Here is a 17,029-nt window from a genome sequence, read left to right on the forward strand (position 1 = left end):
GACCGGACCGGTTGGTTCAACCCAGCACCCAATCGCGGCGTCTCTATCCCATCCACTTCCTTGTGCTGCAAAGAACACACCAAGAGTGGTAGAAATCCAGTGCCAAAAATATACTTCCTGAGAAGTCAAAATATTAGGAGTGAAGGACGACACAGACTCCTTTCATTCAGCAACCATTGCTATGCCTACTAACATTCAGACAACCGCCAGCAACAACATATTAAACTACACACGCGGCCCCCCTTTGAGCTAATCGATGAAGACATGCTAGACGAAAGGAATCAGTCAGCAAAAAAAAAAAAAAGAGCAGTCAAGCTATAGGAGACCTAACCCGATGATGGGCCTACGCCGCGACACTTTCCCGCGCCCTCTAGTTTAAAAAACAGGGACTGCGAAACCGCCTCGTCACACGGCGGTTCTAATCCCCACCCAATGCGTGTAGGTCGGCAACATATTTCCATGATAAACAACTGTGTTACTGAATCAGACAATATATTTCCAAACCAATGATCCAGCTTCCATTCAAGATGCTGCTAAACCCCGCAGCAGACATTTGGAAATCCAAGTTGGTGCTTCATATTGGCACGTAAAACCTCCGAATCAATATATATATATATATATATATATATATATATATATATATATATATATACACATCTTTCTAAGTTTGTGCCAGCATACAAGAAGCACGGCTAACAACACCTCAAGGAAGTACAGCTGTTGTCAACTTAAGAATTTTGTGGGATAGGTGCAAGCAAATACAACAATCTAAGCCTAAACATCACTTATAGAGGTACACGTAAATTACTCAATGCCAGCAGTAAGCTACACCAACACAGTCGACACTCCGATCTTTTGCACTAGGAAATTAGAATGTTAGAATTAGAAAGTTACCCGGCTATTTCTTGACGCGAAATTGAGTCACACAACTACCGCCTCAGCTGTCAACAACCATGACCGGACAAATTAAGCATCTCCAAGCGGCGTGTGCTAAAGACAACAATGGAGTCAAAATATGATGAATTCCGGTACCTGCAGTGTAACTGCCGGGACAACGCGAACCACGCAGTGAACACACGCGTGTTTTTACGACGGCAGTCATAAATCATGAGCGATTTCCTACAAAAACACAAACCACGCATCATCGATTTCACTTGTACGATACCAGTCGCACATTTTCAGGCAGATAATCTACTTCGGTTAAAGCAAGAGGAATGGGAGTATGCCTTAAAAGAAAGGTCAGGCCGTGATCATCCCGGGCAAAGGCATCTCAAGGAGCCAGATAGAAACCTGAGACTTCATTTGGAGTTCCAAGAGGTTAGTAGTGCAGTGCACGCAGGTAAGCTAGACGGAAAACACGTTACGTCAGCATTGGTCTGCGTGTGACCAGCAGCGCGAGACTCCAAAAAGATTTTGCCAATACCGGGGAAGAGTTGACCAAGTAGCTGTCGACGTCCATGCAATTCCGCGCCCATCGATGGAATCAGACACAATGATGGGTGAATGACGAGACTGCTGAGGTTCTGAGAAGGATGATCACGAGTGCGTTCTTACTTTTACTACGAGTGCAAGAGACAAACGCACTCAAGAAGAAAAGGGATCTTGCTTCGTTCTTCAAGTTTACATGTCGCGGCATCTTTATTCTGTCCTCTACGCTAAAATTCCCAGCAATTGTAATGCTGAGAAAAGATTTTGCAAGGACCACACCTTTTTTTTTTTTTAGTGTACTTACCTTGCCTTAAATATATCTGGTAATATATATTTGCAAGTTACGGCCGATCCCTATAGGGACTATTGCAGGAAGGGCACATACGTGATCAACACACGCACTACAACGTATTCAGCTTCAAACACAAAAAATACAATTAGGAAGAAAAGAACACGAAGACAAATACGGGTAGGCTACAAAAATTAACACGACAGTGAAAGTTATTTGCATTGCTGTTAACAAAGCGAAAAAAAGAAAATTCATTGCTGTGCGTACAAGTGCACCTCATACAACCGTAAAAAATTTACTAATGACAAAGTGCTAGTTAAGTATGCAGGTAATTTATTCCATTGTCTAAGTGCCAATCCTAAACGCAAGCCAAACAATGCTAAAGTGATACTCCTACTGTTTGAGGACCTTTATGACGAATGCGTCTTGTTAATGACTTACGCAGGTAGTACGTGGTGCTGTCTATGTTAAACATAGTATTCAATAGTCAGCAGATCGTTTTTTTCTCCGGCGAGTTTTGTGCGGTACTGCAGCTTAAGCAGTCCTGCTGAGTGAATTAGTTCTGGTGGTGAATCAGTAATGGTGTACTTGTTAAAGATGAAACTTATTGTTTTCCGTTGAATTCCCTCTGTCTGGTAGTTAATGTCTTAGTATACGGGAATCAGGCAACTTTAAGGCATTAAATGACAGGCTTTCGGAGTATATTATAAGCTAAAAATTCTATATTATAAACTAAAAATTCTACGTCTAATGTAGCTGCTCAAATGCGCGTTCTGAGAAAGAACAGCCGTTTTAGTGCAGTAGTTATCACGTAATTCCCGTGAGAGTGTCATCTGAGGCCATTTCATACTATCAAATAAGGTATCCGTGTTTATTTACTGCCGTCAGTGGAAAGTTATTTACTGTGTACGAGAATTTCGATGTATCTTGATTTCTGGTGACACGTATCAGGATTGATTTATCAGCGCTAAAGCTCACCTGCCAGATACTACACATGGAACTTGGTCAAACGGATGTCGCCGTTACAGCACATAATTGTAACAGGCTGGTACATGGCAGTTCAAATACGTAAAACGAACGCTAAACGGTCAGGAGTAGCACTGGATGCCGCATAATCTTAAAATTCGCTTTGTGGGCCTAGGAGCTTTAGCCACTCACGCCCTTGAGCCAACTTACATACGTAGCCGAGTTCTTCAGAGCAGTTACGTGGAATCCTATTGTACTGTGGAAAGGGAAAGTAGAACTGTGGAGTGTCAGATTCTAATTCGACTGCGAGGCACTCGTTGATGCTATCTTGCCTGAAACAAAAAAAAAATATTGCGTTGGTGAACCGAGACAAACAACTTACTCATAGCTTTAAGCACAAAAGTATTATTTGTATTTCAAGACTATATTCTTTTAATAGGACCAGACTTCGTGCTCAAAGGCCGCCATATGTATTTGTGATCATTCATTCATTCATTCATTCATTCATTCATTCATTCATTCATTCATTCATTCATAAGAAGCTCCGGATTTCTCTTGATGATATCGTGTTTTTTAAGCATGTGCCCTTGTTAGCGAAAGTGGCGGGCACCCCTGACGGTGCCGACCTGCTTTTACGTCAGCTAGATAAGGCTGTTGCTGTTTCCTACTTGAGAATGTTTCAGGTGCATGGCCACGCCATATACAATAAGAAACGGTAGCTGTTGCTTCTCATGCCGCCTGTAAGCTTTCGAAAAAGCTCACCTGACTGCCAATTGCAGGCTGCAGTAAATAATGAATATTATGCAGAAAGACTGTTTGCCTGTCAACACACTATGAAAGCTGCCGACATGAATATGAATAGAACCGGTGATATCGACTTCAGCCGTACGGCAATTACCAGCACTTTTAATTTACAAATCACTCGCTTACGCGACAAAAAAAGCGATAATATTCCGCACCCCTGCATCTGGAACAATTCTTCCCGCCACTCCTCATCACCTTCATCGGTTAAAGTTGTCCCTGATTGCTGCGGCTCTTAAATTATGTCACCATCACAGTTATCAGAATGAGTTTTGTAGCTGACCAATCCTAGAATAAGGGTTTCGCGGTGGTCGGAGTTGGACTTCAATGTTGCACCGAAACGCAAGCAGCGGTGCTTCAAAAACTCCAGAAGTGTACTACATACGGCATCCTAACATTCCAGTAGTGCTGTTCCGATACACAACATCCACGTCTTATTTTAGACCTCAGAAACTCAATCTCAGCAACAAAGTGGACCACTAGCGTTTCTGAACTAACCAAGTTGTGTATCCCAATGTCCAACGGCGATAATTGGGTGTTGGCGAAAAAATTCAGAAACATAAATGTTACGGGAAAAACTCGTCAGCCAATGGACTCTTGAAAAACTTTCCTTTTTTCTATTTCACGAATTAGCCGCACGTCTGAGAACTTTTCAAAAATGCAGAGTGTGCACCTCCTTCTTTAAATTTGAAACAATACTTTTTTTTTTATTCCCTTGGCTTAGATATGTAATGCCAAGCAGTGTCATGCTCGTCAGAGGTATTTTACAGTAGGCGGTGAGGTAGTTAGGCTTTTGTGTCGACGGCCTCTTTAATAATGAAAAATTCATGTGTCCGATGATGGGATCCAACCTCTGTCTCCCAACAAAGCAGCATAAATGCACTAGCTATTAGTCCACACTTGACGCATAGTTTTCTCGTGCCTCGCCTAGTTGCTCGCATCCTCCCCATTCAAAGCTTACTCACGGCAAGTTCATGGTCCCTGATTATACATAATATGACGATGCGATTAAATAAATGTTTTTATCATGTCTTCTTCGCGCGGAGTGCAACTAGCTTCGGGAGGATTTTGTCGTGCGCATCACGTCTCACTTGCTAGAATTCTTTCCTCGTAGCAGCCACCACATTGAGACGCTGTGTCAGGCTGTGGAGCCTTCTGGATCAACCATTTTTACCGGTCCTTCCGTCGCACCTGCTAACGCTACGTAAAAACTGTTGGAGGAGCCGTGGTTTGAATGCACTGGCACTCCACCAAAGTTCAGAGCATGTGCTCTAATTATACCTGATATGTGTACAGCTACACGTATTAGTATAGTTGCATGATATTGCATTCCAAAAGCTCTTACTACGCTCATCCTGCCTTGTTCCTCCATAACTATAATGTAACGGCTCCTCAGGTGGCACGCTATCCTGAGACGCCCAACGCCTAAACTCTGTGTATCTCAACTACGCTGTTCTTCTGATAAATACGCGCACGAGCACCGATTAAAGTTGCAGCTATACGGCGTACTTCAGTGTAGCTGCAGTAAACGAAGAGAAACAAGTCACGCTTACCGGCTGCTCGTGCTGCGTGCGTCCCAATATACATAGCGCGGATAGGACCACTGAACGAAGGGTCCTTCCCAAACAAAGTAGATCGTATGTATCTCATAAAACAGCTTTGCAGTCAGCAATAACAAACGGCGATTTGCGCAGAATTCTGATGCAGCTTTTTTGTTGAACGTGCCGTTCTCCAATAGGCAGAAAGTAGCCTTCGAGGGGACATCAGCTGCGGATGAAAAGCACAGTAGGAGAAGTGCACTTCACCACAAATTGCGAAGCAGTATACAGCGCGAAGCAGTGCGTGCGTGCGTGCGTGCGTGCGTGCGTGCGTGCGTGCGTGCGTGCGTGCGTGCGCGCGTACGTGTGTGTCACTGTTTGCTGAAATACATGCATCACTCATGAGGTGTATGTCATTCTATGTCATGAAGTCATGAAGTACTGAATACTGGGCTTTTAACAGTTTTTCTGCCTACAACGAGTCATGTATACTAGGCTTGGGTTTCCGGTCTGTACAGTGAGCTATGCTGCGCACGTCGCTTATATGTCGTTTAACTAGGAAGCCTGTTGTGGGAGAGATACGACAAACTTCAAACATCTGCAACGTAAGTATAGCTTTTCTAGAAAATTATTTCTTTTCAATCCTTGCAGAATGTTATGCAGCCGTGCAGCGGTGCAGGGCATCATCGCAAATGAGCCACGACATTAGAAGTGCAATTTGTGGAGAAACGTTCCTAGAAATCACGTAGCTTTGCAAATAATTACTGAAACCTGTTTTCTTGTTTTGCTTTTGCTACTTTCACGTGTTATACAACGCTCGAATTGCGATTTCTTGACGTCGTTGATGAACCTGCAAGCGGGATGTTGATGCGGGTCGTCTACTTTTATTGTGTGAAGCCACCATTAGCCGAGGCGGCTGGCCGGCGGCGCATGAGAGGGTGGTTCGGGCCCGGAAGCCTGGAGCGCTTCATTCCTGTAGCTCGCGGCCTCCCGATCGTTCTTTTCTTTGGAGGCCATCGCGAACGCCCGCTACCTAGCCGCTATAGAGCAAGTAAATCAAGGCATGTTGTCAATAATTAATTAATATATTTCACAGCTTGTGGGTGATGTGTAGGAGAAGCTGGAAATTGGGTAGTTAATTATGGCATTTGTAATAAATACGAATGCAAGGGCTCTGGCGTCTTGTGGTTGCATTTTACAAAGGACGCTAAACGTAGCCCACTGCCCTGGAAAAAGTACAAGTGTCGCATAAATCAAACTCCAAAAATAGGAATATAGTTTTCCGGAAGATAAATAATTAAATGTATATAAGAATAGTGTCTTTGTAGTAAAATGAACAATTCCTCGACAACGTTATAGGAACATTATATGTTGTTTCCACCTGTGCCGAGAGAACGTTATGTGACACCAAGCGCACCTTTGGAAGACATGACGGGAATATAAGGTGTAATGTGCGGCGGAACTTTAACATTTGCGGTCTAATTACTAGGGTATCAAATAATTACAGAAACGTGTTGTTTTTTGTATTTTTGTGTATTATACGTGGCTTATAGCAGGTTTTCTCACTGGTTTCGGTGAACAAAATTTGGTCCTTCGTTTATACTTAGTGAAATATAAGAGTATGATATGAGTAATATGTTGGCATACTTCTGAATGCGTAGATAAAATGTTGTGATAGCAACTAATTACGTATGCCGGCCCTTGTGAGTGTTAAACTTTTTCTGTGGCATACGCACATAATTTAACCCAATGAGATGGAAGCCATAAGCGCCACCAACACTAAAATTTTACTGGATATGGTAGAACATAACGACCAATGTTCCCGGAAAATAAAATGTGTGCGGATTAATTGCTGCTTTCGTTAAAAAAAACATATCAGCGAGTGCTCGGAAGCGTTATAATATGAGGAAAAGGCTTCAGACGGTCGAGTCATATGCGGGCAACACCTTAAAGTGCGCGGTGCCATTACAAGCAACTGAAATTAGTGTTGCACCTGCTCAAAAAGGAACAGCTTCACGGAATTTGAGTTTGATTCTTCAAGATCATTGATTAAATCCAGAATCAAGCTTATCCATTGAGTTGTGATTCTTCAGCAGCACAAGTCCGCTGTCTGTGCTTTTTGCCACTACCTTTCCCCGAGCAATCTCGCGCTCATTAATTAATTTATTTATTTATTTATTTATTTATTTATTTATTTCTTTATTTCTTTATTTATTTCGTACTGGAGAAGAACGAGCAGCAGGCACTGCTTGGAGAAAGACGACGGCAACGAGTGGCTGGAAGCCTTGCGCCTGTGTTTCCGAAGCTCTCTGTCCTCTCGCTACGCTGCTCTGCTATCTAAGCATTTTATCAATTGAACTATAACGTTGCTTGACATTTGGTGGACGTGCTGGGCCCTTCTCAAACCTGGAACTCCGCAGCCAGACGCTCCCTACCGTATCTGCCATCCCTCAGGTCGCCGCGCAGCCCGGTCCTCCCCTGGCATCGCCTGTCGTCTGCTCCGGTGCTCTCCGCCACGACATCCTCCGTTCTTCAGCGGCAACGACGACCATGACGTGGAGGATTGGCTCTCGTCATACGATTGTGTGAGCGCGCATAACAAATGGGATGACAAAGCTAAACTGACTAACGTCATGTTCTATCTCTCTGGAGTCGCTAATCTCCGGTTCCAGAATCATGAATCCAACCTTTCCATCTGGAAAGCTTTTCCCATTGTTTCAAACACGTCTTCGGTCGCCCTGCTGTGCGCAAGCTTCGCGCAAAACAACGCTTGCGTGGTTGCGCTCAGCAAAAGGGTGAAAATTTCACCAGCTAAATTGAGGACGTAGTTGACCTTTGTCGGCGCATTAATCTCGCCATGCCCGACTCTGAAAATATCAAGCATGCCATAAAGGGCATAGAGGATGACGCCTTCCAAATGCTCTTGGCGAAAAATCCTCAAAAGATTGACGAGGTCATTACACTGAGCCAGAGCTATAATGAGCTCCGCAAACAACGCATTACTACGCGCCGAGCTGCCGCGCCCGACGACACCATTTCGGCTTTAACCGACAGTTCCAGTGTTGCTTCCGCCCACTCCTCGACCCTGGACCAAATCAAGCAATTCGTTCGTGAAGAAGTCGCGCGCCAACTGTCACTGCTGCCTGCTACTCAGTCGCCTGAGTCCTCTTTGTCCCAGGAACTCCGACGCCTCATACATGAACAAGTCAGTGACGCACCACCTTCAGCAACGGTTCCGCTCATGTACGCTGCCGTTGTCTCCAGGCCAAGACCACCACCTCAAGTTGCGCACTACACCCCCACAAGCGGCTTCTACGCCTCGCCTACTCCAGCTGCGAACTATACTTGCCCAGAAGCGGCTTCTGCGCGCCTCCCCAGCCCCTACGCCCAACTCAGAACTGTGCACCGCTACCTAGGCCCCCTGTTGATAATCCGTGGCGTACCCAAGGCAACCGGCCGATCTCTTTCGCGTGTGGCTTTGCTGGCCACGTGGCACGGTTCTGCCGCCGGCAGGGTTGGTATCCTCCCGATACTGCGAGATTTCAAGGGAAGCTCGTGACTCCCAGTCCCGCTATTCGCCACCAGTTCTGCACTTCGCTCCTTCATCTCTTCTTCCCCGAAGCATCAAGACTCGTCGGTCTCCATCTGCCCGTCGACGTTCGCTCTCCCCCATCGTCCACCGCCTTCCAGCTGTGGAAAAAACTAAAAGGCGCAGTTCCGGAGGCAAGAACTGCGATCTCTTCTAACTGCTGAAGCCCTCGTTTATTCCCTACGAACGTCGTTGAAGTTTTGGCCGAAGGTGTCGCCGTTGACGCGCTTGTCGACACGGGTGCCGCAGTGTCCTTGATTGCCGACCAGCTTCGCCATACGCTCCGAAAAGGCGCGACGCCGTTTTCTGTAATTTCGCTACGCAGAGCAAGCGCTGAGCCAATTGAGCCCTTAGGAACATGTACCGTCCGTGTCGCCATACAAGACTGTTTATGCCACATTGACATTGTAGTTCTTCCCCGCTGCTCTCATGCCATCATTCTAGGACGGGACTTCCTCTCATCTCATCACGCTATTTTGATTGCGCCCGTGCAGAACTTGCGCTGGCTCCATTTTGCGGCAGTCCTTCTGAAGGTTCGCCTCCACCTTCTGCTCGAGTCTTCGTCGCCACCGACCCTGATATCCCTCCTTTCTCTTCCGCCCTTGTACCCGTTTCCTGTGCTGCTTTCTACGACTCCACAGTTCTTTTCACGCCATCTCAACTTGCTTCACGCCGTCTTCCCTTCTTGCTTCCCTCTGCCCTCCTTCCCTTTCGCCAGGGCTCCAGCGCACTTTACGTTTCGAATCCGTTTTCGTGTCCATCAAGCTTACATCCTGGCGAGTGCCTCGGTTTTGCTGATGAATTCGACACGAGCTCTGTGACTCGACTCCTCTTCACGTTGACGCCACTGCTCTCCCTGTCTCTGCGCCTGCGCCTGCTTGTGACCGAACGTTTGCTCCCTTTATTGATTCTAACCTCACTCCGAGTCAGCGCACGCAGATCGTCGACCTCCTTAACCGATTGCGAACTTTTTTCGACCTCTAAAAACAATCCTTAGGACGTACCTCCACAATCGCTCATCACATCGACACCGGCAGCCACGCGCCTCTACGCCAACGTCTATACCGTGTGTCCGCGACGGAGCGCCGTGTCATCGATGAGCACGTAGCAGACATTCTCCGACGCGGCGTGATACAGCCATCACACAGCCCCTGGGCTTCTCCGGTAGCGCTGATCAAAAAGAAAGATCGGGCTATCCGTTTTTGTGTGGACTATCGACGACTAAACAAGATAACCTGGAAAGATGTCTATCATATTCCCCGTATCGACGACGTACTGCCCTACCTCCAAGGCGCTGAATTCTTTTCGTCCTTAGACTTAGGATCCGGCTATTGGCAGGTCCCGGTAGCTGACGCAGACCGCCCGAAAACAGCATTTGTTACGCCTGACGGCATATATGAATTTACCGTGATGCCCTTTGGCCTCCGTAATGCGCCTGCAACGTTTGAAATAATGATGGATAACATCCTCCAGGGCCTCAAATGGCAGACATGCCTTTGTTTTCTCGGTGACATTGTCATCTTTTCCCCAGACTTTCCTTCTCACCTGTTCCGACTCAAACGCGTGCTCATGCCTTGCCGATGGTGGGCTCCAGCTCAACTTAAAGAGGTATCGCTTCGCCGCACGGCAGCCAGTCGTCCTAGGCCACGTTGTTTCGAAAGGTGGTGGGCTCCCAGATCCAACTAAACTCCAAGCCGTTGCAGAATTCTCACGACCAAAGACCAGCAAAGAACTCCGCAGCTTCATCGAATTATGCTCCTATTTTCGTTCTTTCATCTGCAACTTCGCCACCATCATAGCGCCTTTGGCGCAGCTTCTCGCGGCTAACGACGACCACTTGGCCTGGCGGCCAGTTTGCGATGCCGCCTTCACGACGCTGCGTCGTCTTCTAACCTCACCCCCATACTCCGATATTTTGACCCAAGCGCACCGACAGAAATACACACGGATGCCAGTGGCACCGGCATTGGCGCTGTTCTTGAGCAACAAAAAACTGGCTTCGACGAATACGTTGTTGCCTTCGCTAGCCGCGCACTCACGACAGCGGAAGCAAATTAGTCCGCTACAGAAAAAGGATGCCTGGCTACAATTCGGGCCATAACAAACTTTCCTCCTCAACTCTACGGCCGACCGTTCGACGTCATCAGGGACCACCATGCACACTGCTGGCTCCCGTCCTTGAAAGATCTCGTCCTTCAGGTCGCCTCGCTCGATTTGCGCTTCGCCTCCAAGAGTGTGATATTCGAGTGCTCTACCACTCTGGCCGTAAACATTCGGACGCGGATGCCTTGTCTCGCTCCCCAGTGTCAGGCCAGCCCAATTATCAGAAAGTACGAATATGCGAGTCCTCACTCACAGCCACGAATTTGATTTCGGAGCAGCAAAAGGATGCATCGATTGTTGCTATGCTGGCTTTTCTGTCAGACCCATCAGCGCCTTCTACTGGCAGTACATCGCGTCGCCAAGCACACCACATTGCTGTTCGTGACGGGCTCCTATACCGCCGTAACTACCTCTCGGATGCGCGCAAATGGTTACTCGTGGTACCTCGGCATCTACGTTCGGGAATATATGCAGCGTTTCACGATGACCCGCAATACGCACATACAGGATTACTAAAAACATGCGCCCGCCTGCGAATTCGTTATTACTGGCGCGGGATGTACCGATTCGTCCGCCAATATGTCCGCTCCTGCTTCGCTTGCCAACGCCGCAAGAATATCCCTCATGCCTTAGCTGCTCCACTGCAACCATTGCTTTGTCCAGGACGGGCCTTTGACGGGATCGGAGTTTATGTTTATGGGCCCCTTCCGACTACTTCAGATGGAAACCAATAAGTGATAGTGGCGATAGACCATCTCACATGCTACGCCGAAACTTCGCCTCTGCCCGAAACATCTGCGCGGGATGTTGCCTGGTTCCTTCTGCGTAACATCATTCTTCGCCATGGAGCCCCCAGAGAGTTGCTGAGCGACAGAGGCCGCGTCTTTCTGTCTGATGTTATAGAAGCCCTGCTCAAGGAATGCAACGTAATTACTATTGCATACCACCCGCAAACTAATCGCATGACTGAGCGCTTTAACCGCACTTAAGCCACGTATGTCGCATCTGACCAAACCAATTGGGACCGAATTCTACCCTTCGTGACGAACGCTTATGATACCGCCACACAAACCACTACAGGATTTTCCCCGTTCACTCTTCTTTACGGACGCGAGCCTTCCTGCGTAATGGATACCATCCTTCCGTATCGTCTTGACACAACGGAGGCTACTACCCTGTCCGAGGCTGCCGCACACGCGGCAGAGTGCCGAAAGCTCGCACGCACATTAATTTCGGAAGATCAGCAGCGACACCTTCGGGATATTCCCACTTCTCCGGCACCCTATGCCTCTGACTCACTAGTCTGGCTTTGGGTTCCCGCTACCAGCCCTGGACTTTCACCCAAGCTTGTGTCCAAGTGCCAGGGTCCCTACCGTGTCGTCAGTCAAACATCTCCTGTGAACTATTTGGTAGAACCCCTTGAGCCGCCTTCCGATAAGCGCCGCCGAGGGCGCGAAATAGTGCACGTTCAGCGGCTCAAGCCATACTTTGATCCACCTGTGCTATCTTGCCCGAAGGTCGCCGAGACAGCTCCTCCGGGGAGGCCGTTGTACTGGAGAAGAACGAGCAGCAGGCCCTGCTTGGAGAAAGACGACGACAAGGAGGAGTTGGAAGCTTTGCGCATGTGTTGCCGAGGCTCTCTGTCCTCTCGCTGCGGTGTTCTGCTATCTAAGCGTTTTATCAATTGAACTATAACGCCTCTTGGCAGTTCGTTTATATTGCAATAGCAACTCTACGCACACTCCAAGCTTTTCTCCGCCGTCATCGTCGCCGTCGCCGTGATGTTCCTATAAAAGTCCGAGCACGACAACAACGTCGCCGCGCGCCGTACGCTGTATGTACGAGCGAACGCTAGTAATGGTCAGCCGACGATCGCGGCTCAATCTCGCGGCGCAAGCGAGCAAAGCGTGCAGGAAGCGCGCCGTCTTCCGTCGCCGGCGAGGCACCGGGGGGAGGGAAGGAATTGAGAAGGTTTCTACTCCGGCAACTCCTGCATAGGCCGCGGTCGCGCGGGCGCCTTATCTTGAAACTGATCTGCGAAGTGGACGAAATGCACTGACTGCTGGGAGCTTCGTATGCGCTGTGCTTTAGCGTGTAGTTCGAATTGAAGTGATAGGCAGCACGAAGGTCAATTTGGTTGCTGCTGCTGCCGCACTTCCGCATTCTCGCGTTTTGACAGCGACTTTCCACGGTCACCGAGCGAGATGCGTTCATATTGAACCAGGCGCGCGTGACACTATGCTTGTTAAATTAGCATTTATTTATTTATTTTATTTTATTTCAATCTCGCTTCTTTCTCGCTGTACTACGTAGTGCGATGTACCTTCCAAAGGAATCCACGGGTTCTTTTACGGCTGGCTATTTGCACGCTGCAAGCGGCATGCCAGTGAAAAGAAGGGACAAATGCGTGACGTCACCTCAATTGCGGACCAAATGGCTCCCGCGATGAAAACAACGCCCAGGCGTTTGTGTCAATTTGCCGTTGTTTTTGCCACGTACACCGCTGTGATACTTTTCACGGCCTTTTACACAGAGGATGTTTTACACACATCACCACAACCTTTTCACACTGCCCTACGAAATAGCGGAAGTATTGACAGAAATTAGAGCTTTGTTTCTTCTGAATATGTCACTTTCTGAGAGTCACACAAAACATTGGCAAATGGCAAATTTTTATCTTTTGCAGCACGAACGGGGTCCTTAGCATGCCTAACTTGAAAAAGATTTTTTTGCGAAAAGCGAACGAGCACTTCTACTCACCGCAGTAAACTTCAGCGTTAATAGTGTTCCCGATTGGTCCACCTGAAGAAAGTATACAGACGCCATGTTATATATACATTCCTACAAAACCTAATGAGGCTCCGTACTTGTCCGCTGTTTATACTTACTCTTAGTATATGTGCTGTTCTCGCACATCACTGGATATAACTGGCTACAGTTGCGCTTGTAAAACCACGGTACCCAAGCGCCGAACCACACCGTGACACAAGGCATATTCCAGTCAATATCATCCACGTCGAATGCAACCACGCCGGCGAGCTTGCTGTTGCGTGGAAAGAAAATGTCCATGATATCATAAATTACGATACGTTGCGAAAAGATGTTTAAAAATTGAGAAATGAAGTCCCCAGATCTGCGCATACGTTTGCGGAATTCCATGTCTCAAATAGCCAATAATGCATTCCTACAACCACTCGTCGTTCTTTTATGGATACCTTCAATTCAACAACCCGTCACTATAAGAGCGGCAACGGCGACAAGCACGTCTCGAACAGCATTTTGCGCAGCGAACTCACAAGTGGCATTAATAATTTGACCGAGGGCTACATAACTTACTTCCAAGATGTCCTGGGCCTCCGCAATTTGTGCTCTCTGGCAACCCACTAGGCGTGGCGCCCGAAGTTTTGGGAGGCCATCTCCCAACTTTATTATGCCACCTTGTACCGCGCTTTGGGAGCCGCGGCTTTAATTAATTATTCTATCGCTGTGTTAGACTGCTGGAAGAAGAGAGCGGCCACCACAAGAACAGAAGACGTGTGCGTGTGCGTTTGTAGGTCTTCATTTTGGCCAGTGCTTACTACTTCCAGACTTGAAAATGTACCGCGGGAAATTCCACATACTTCCACGTAACGTATTTTGCGGAGAGGCGGCGAACCTTCTGACAACGCAGCTTCGCAGCGTGCGCCACCTCGAGTCTACCACCAAGCCTCTGTAAGAAGACACGTCGCCGCCAGCCACGTCTGCGACCACCCAGTTTGTCGCTCTCTCATATCCCCGCTTCCTCCTTACCCGTTCAGGCATAGACCACGTTCAAGTGGAGGGGCTCATCTTGCACCAGCATGTCAGCAAACATAACCGCTGGTACCAAAGAGTAATGGTGGTGAATATCATCATCTACGTCGGCGGAACTCTTCCTGTCTAGTTTCAGACCCACGGGAACGGGCCACCCCGCAACGACGGCTTCAAGCAGCATGCTCCACGACTTTCTGGGCAGCGCGTCCTGTTGACAGCTTGTCACCCAGAAGCAACAGGAGGTACGTGCCCAGGTGTCAACAGAGCCCTGCTATGTACAAAACGTGCTGCCCCATTATGCAATAACTCGTCAGATGTCCGAGACTGACATACACGAAGCCACCACCGAGCGCGTGTGCGGTCTGCTCGTCTTTACCACCGTGACGAACGTTGACAGCCTGATGAAAGAATGCGGCTGCTAATAGCAAGCAACAATCCATGGCATATCTCATTACTTCACGCGTCTGCCAGACAGAACTGCAACATTGACCTGCGAAAAAACCTCTTGTCAACCGTCTACGTCTGACGACGTGACGCATATTCCCCGACTCAAACTCAATGCAGCATATCCAGCTGCTCATAAACCCACGCTCTCCGACAGCTCGACGCCAGCTAATCCGTTGATCAAAGTAATTGTTCAGCCAGGAAATTCACAAAAGTGAGACTTTTCTGTATACTTGGGGATATGAAAAACAGGCAAATTACAATCCAGTTCATATCTAGGGAAAGCTAATCATTCTTGGCGTGATTGGCTCGTCAACCATATGTTTATCAAGTGTCGTTTCCGCGCAATGAATACCATTATTATAAAGCAGCACATTATACGAATAAATGCTTTCATTTGCAGAGAGATATATACAGTGAAATGAAGCAGATGCGCCCCTAGTTGTCGGGCGAGACAGCGGCAGCAGCCGGGCAAGACATTTCCCAGACACATTGCAACCGGGTAACCGGTTGCAATGTGTCTGGGCAACCGGGCAACCGGTTGCAATCTCTGCAACCGGGTAAATGTCACCATGAAAGAAGACGAGAAGATAGAGCACATTCTCGAAGTAATCGCGGACGGTGCATTTCAGATGTTGCTTGCCAAGAACCTAGCGAGTGTAATCGCGCTCGTCAGCCTTTGTCCGAGCTTTGAAGAACATCGCCGCCAATGCAACATCGTCTGCCCAAACATATCCGACGCTGATCCTATCTCGGGCATTGCTGTTGCTACCGTCCACCCCACCGATCCTCGCTCTTTGATCACATAAAATATTTCATTGATCACAAGGTGGCCCGCCAGCTTTCGCTGCTGCGTCATAGCCAGAAGCCTGCCGCAACCTTGAGTCCGACCCTAGAGCCAACCATCCACACACAGATTTTCTAGGCTATTGCTGCTGGTCCCAACGTTCACGAGCAACCTACTGTGACGGCGCCACTATCCTATGCCAACAACCCTCCCTGTCTTTCTCACTTCTGTCGCTAAACTGATACCACAACCTCCTTTGGCATTTTTCTTCTGATCGCCCATGCATCCAGCACCATTTCCCGTTCCGAGGCAGACACCACAGTTTTTTTTTTCTTCCAGCGAACGCATGGCACACTTTAGGGGCGCTATAAGGTAAAGCTATTCCAAAATTTCCTATTCCAATTCTGCAATCAGCCCACCGCGATGGGTCAAAAAACTTTTTTTTTGAAACACCCCCTCCCCCCCATATGTCATCTGTCTTTCACGCCTTGTCACGAAAACCGCGATAGCTACCCATCTGACATGGCGTGAAGAAAATGATGTGTATGATTAGACCGAACAAAAGAACGACAATTATTTTTGATTCCATGCTTTTCTCTGTTAGCCCTCGGTTAATCGTCAAAAGTTTTCGGGCCGCGCCTACTTCACGTGACTGTCACGCGACGTCGCACAACCGCGAGAACTCAACGCGTGAAAGTGACGTGTACGTGTTAAAGATGTATTAATCTGCCGCACAAAACTTTTTTTTTCTTAGTACCCGAAGACTGCTACGTTCCTAGAGGAATAGAAGATGGCTGCCTCTGGTCGCTCAGGCACTAGCTACTCGCACCTCCCGGAGAACAGTGGTTTATTTGCATATAATAAAACGTTTTGCGTGGCCGTGAAACATTATCGAGCCCTGTCGGCACGTTTATCACAATACTTTACCAACATTTTTTTTTTGCTTGGTATCCGCTTTTTCGGTATTCTAAACCTTCCGTTGCACGCCGCATTGACTTTCGATTAGCCAAGGCAAGCTACGTAAGGGGAAGCTGACCAATCGCAGACACCGGCACCACCCTCTTTACCCGGTTATCTATTTTGAGTGCACTGACTCGGCCCCAAGGAAACCCTTTCCACGTGAGCGTGCTCCTCGCTTCTTGCCAGCCCATTAGATAAGAAAAACTGCTCAATGTAGGCAATTCTATTCGTTTTGAAAGCAAACAAAACTTACCGCCTATAAACGAGGAGAGCGTTTGGTTGGGCTCTTAAGGCAATGCTGCGGGTCACCGCCAACTGCTTGCGTCCGTGGC

The 17,029-nt window shown here is 47.9% G+C and overlaps 1 protein-coding gene across 1 annotated transcript in view; it reads right to left on the bottom strand.

Moving 5' to 3' along the window:
- Positions 1–17,029, bottom strand: part of LOC142570401 (uncharacterized) — a 90,462-nt gene that overhangs the window by 20,214 nt on the left and 53,219 nt on the right. The window contains exons 7-10 of the mRNA XM_075678787.1: positions 13,603–13,757; positions 13,475–13,516; positions 5,038–5,251; positions 2,894–3,015 (exon numbers count right to left, since the gene is read on the bottom strand). Coding sequence (XP_075534902.1) covers positions 2,894–3,015; positions 5,038–5,251; positions 13,475–13,516; positions 13,603–13,757 — 533 coding nt within the window. The remainder of the gene's footprint in view (positions 1–2,893; positions 3,016–5,037; positions 5,252–13,474; positions 13,517–13,602; positions 13,758–17,029) is intronic.

The sequence above is a fragment of the Dermacentor variabilis genome, chromosome 2 (genome assembly GCF_050947875.1).
Source record: "Dermacentor variabilis isolate Ectoservices chromosome 2, ASM5094787v1, whole genome shotgun sequence".
Taxonomy (NCBI): Eukaryota; Metazoa; Arthropoda; class Arachnida; order Ixodida; family Ixodidae; genus Dermacentor; species Dermacentor variabilis.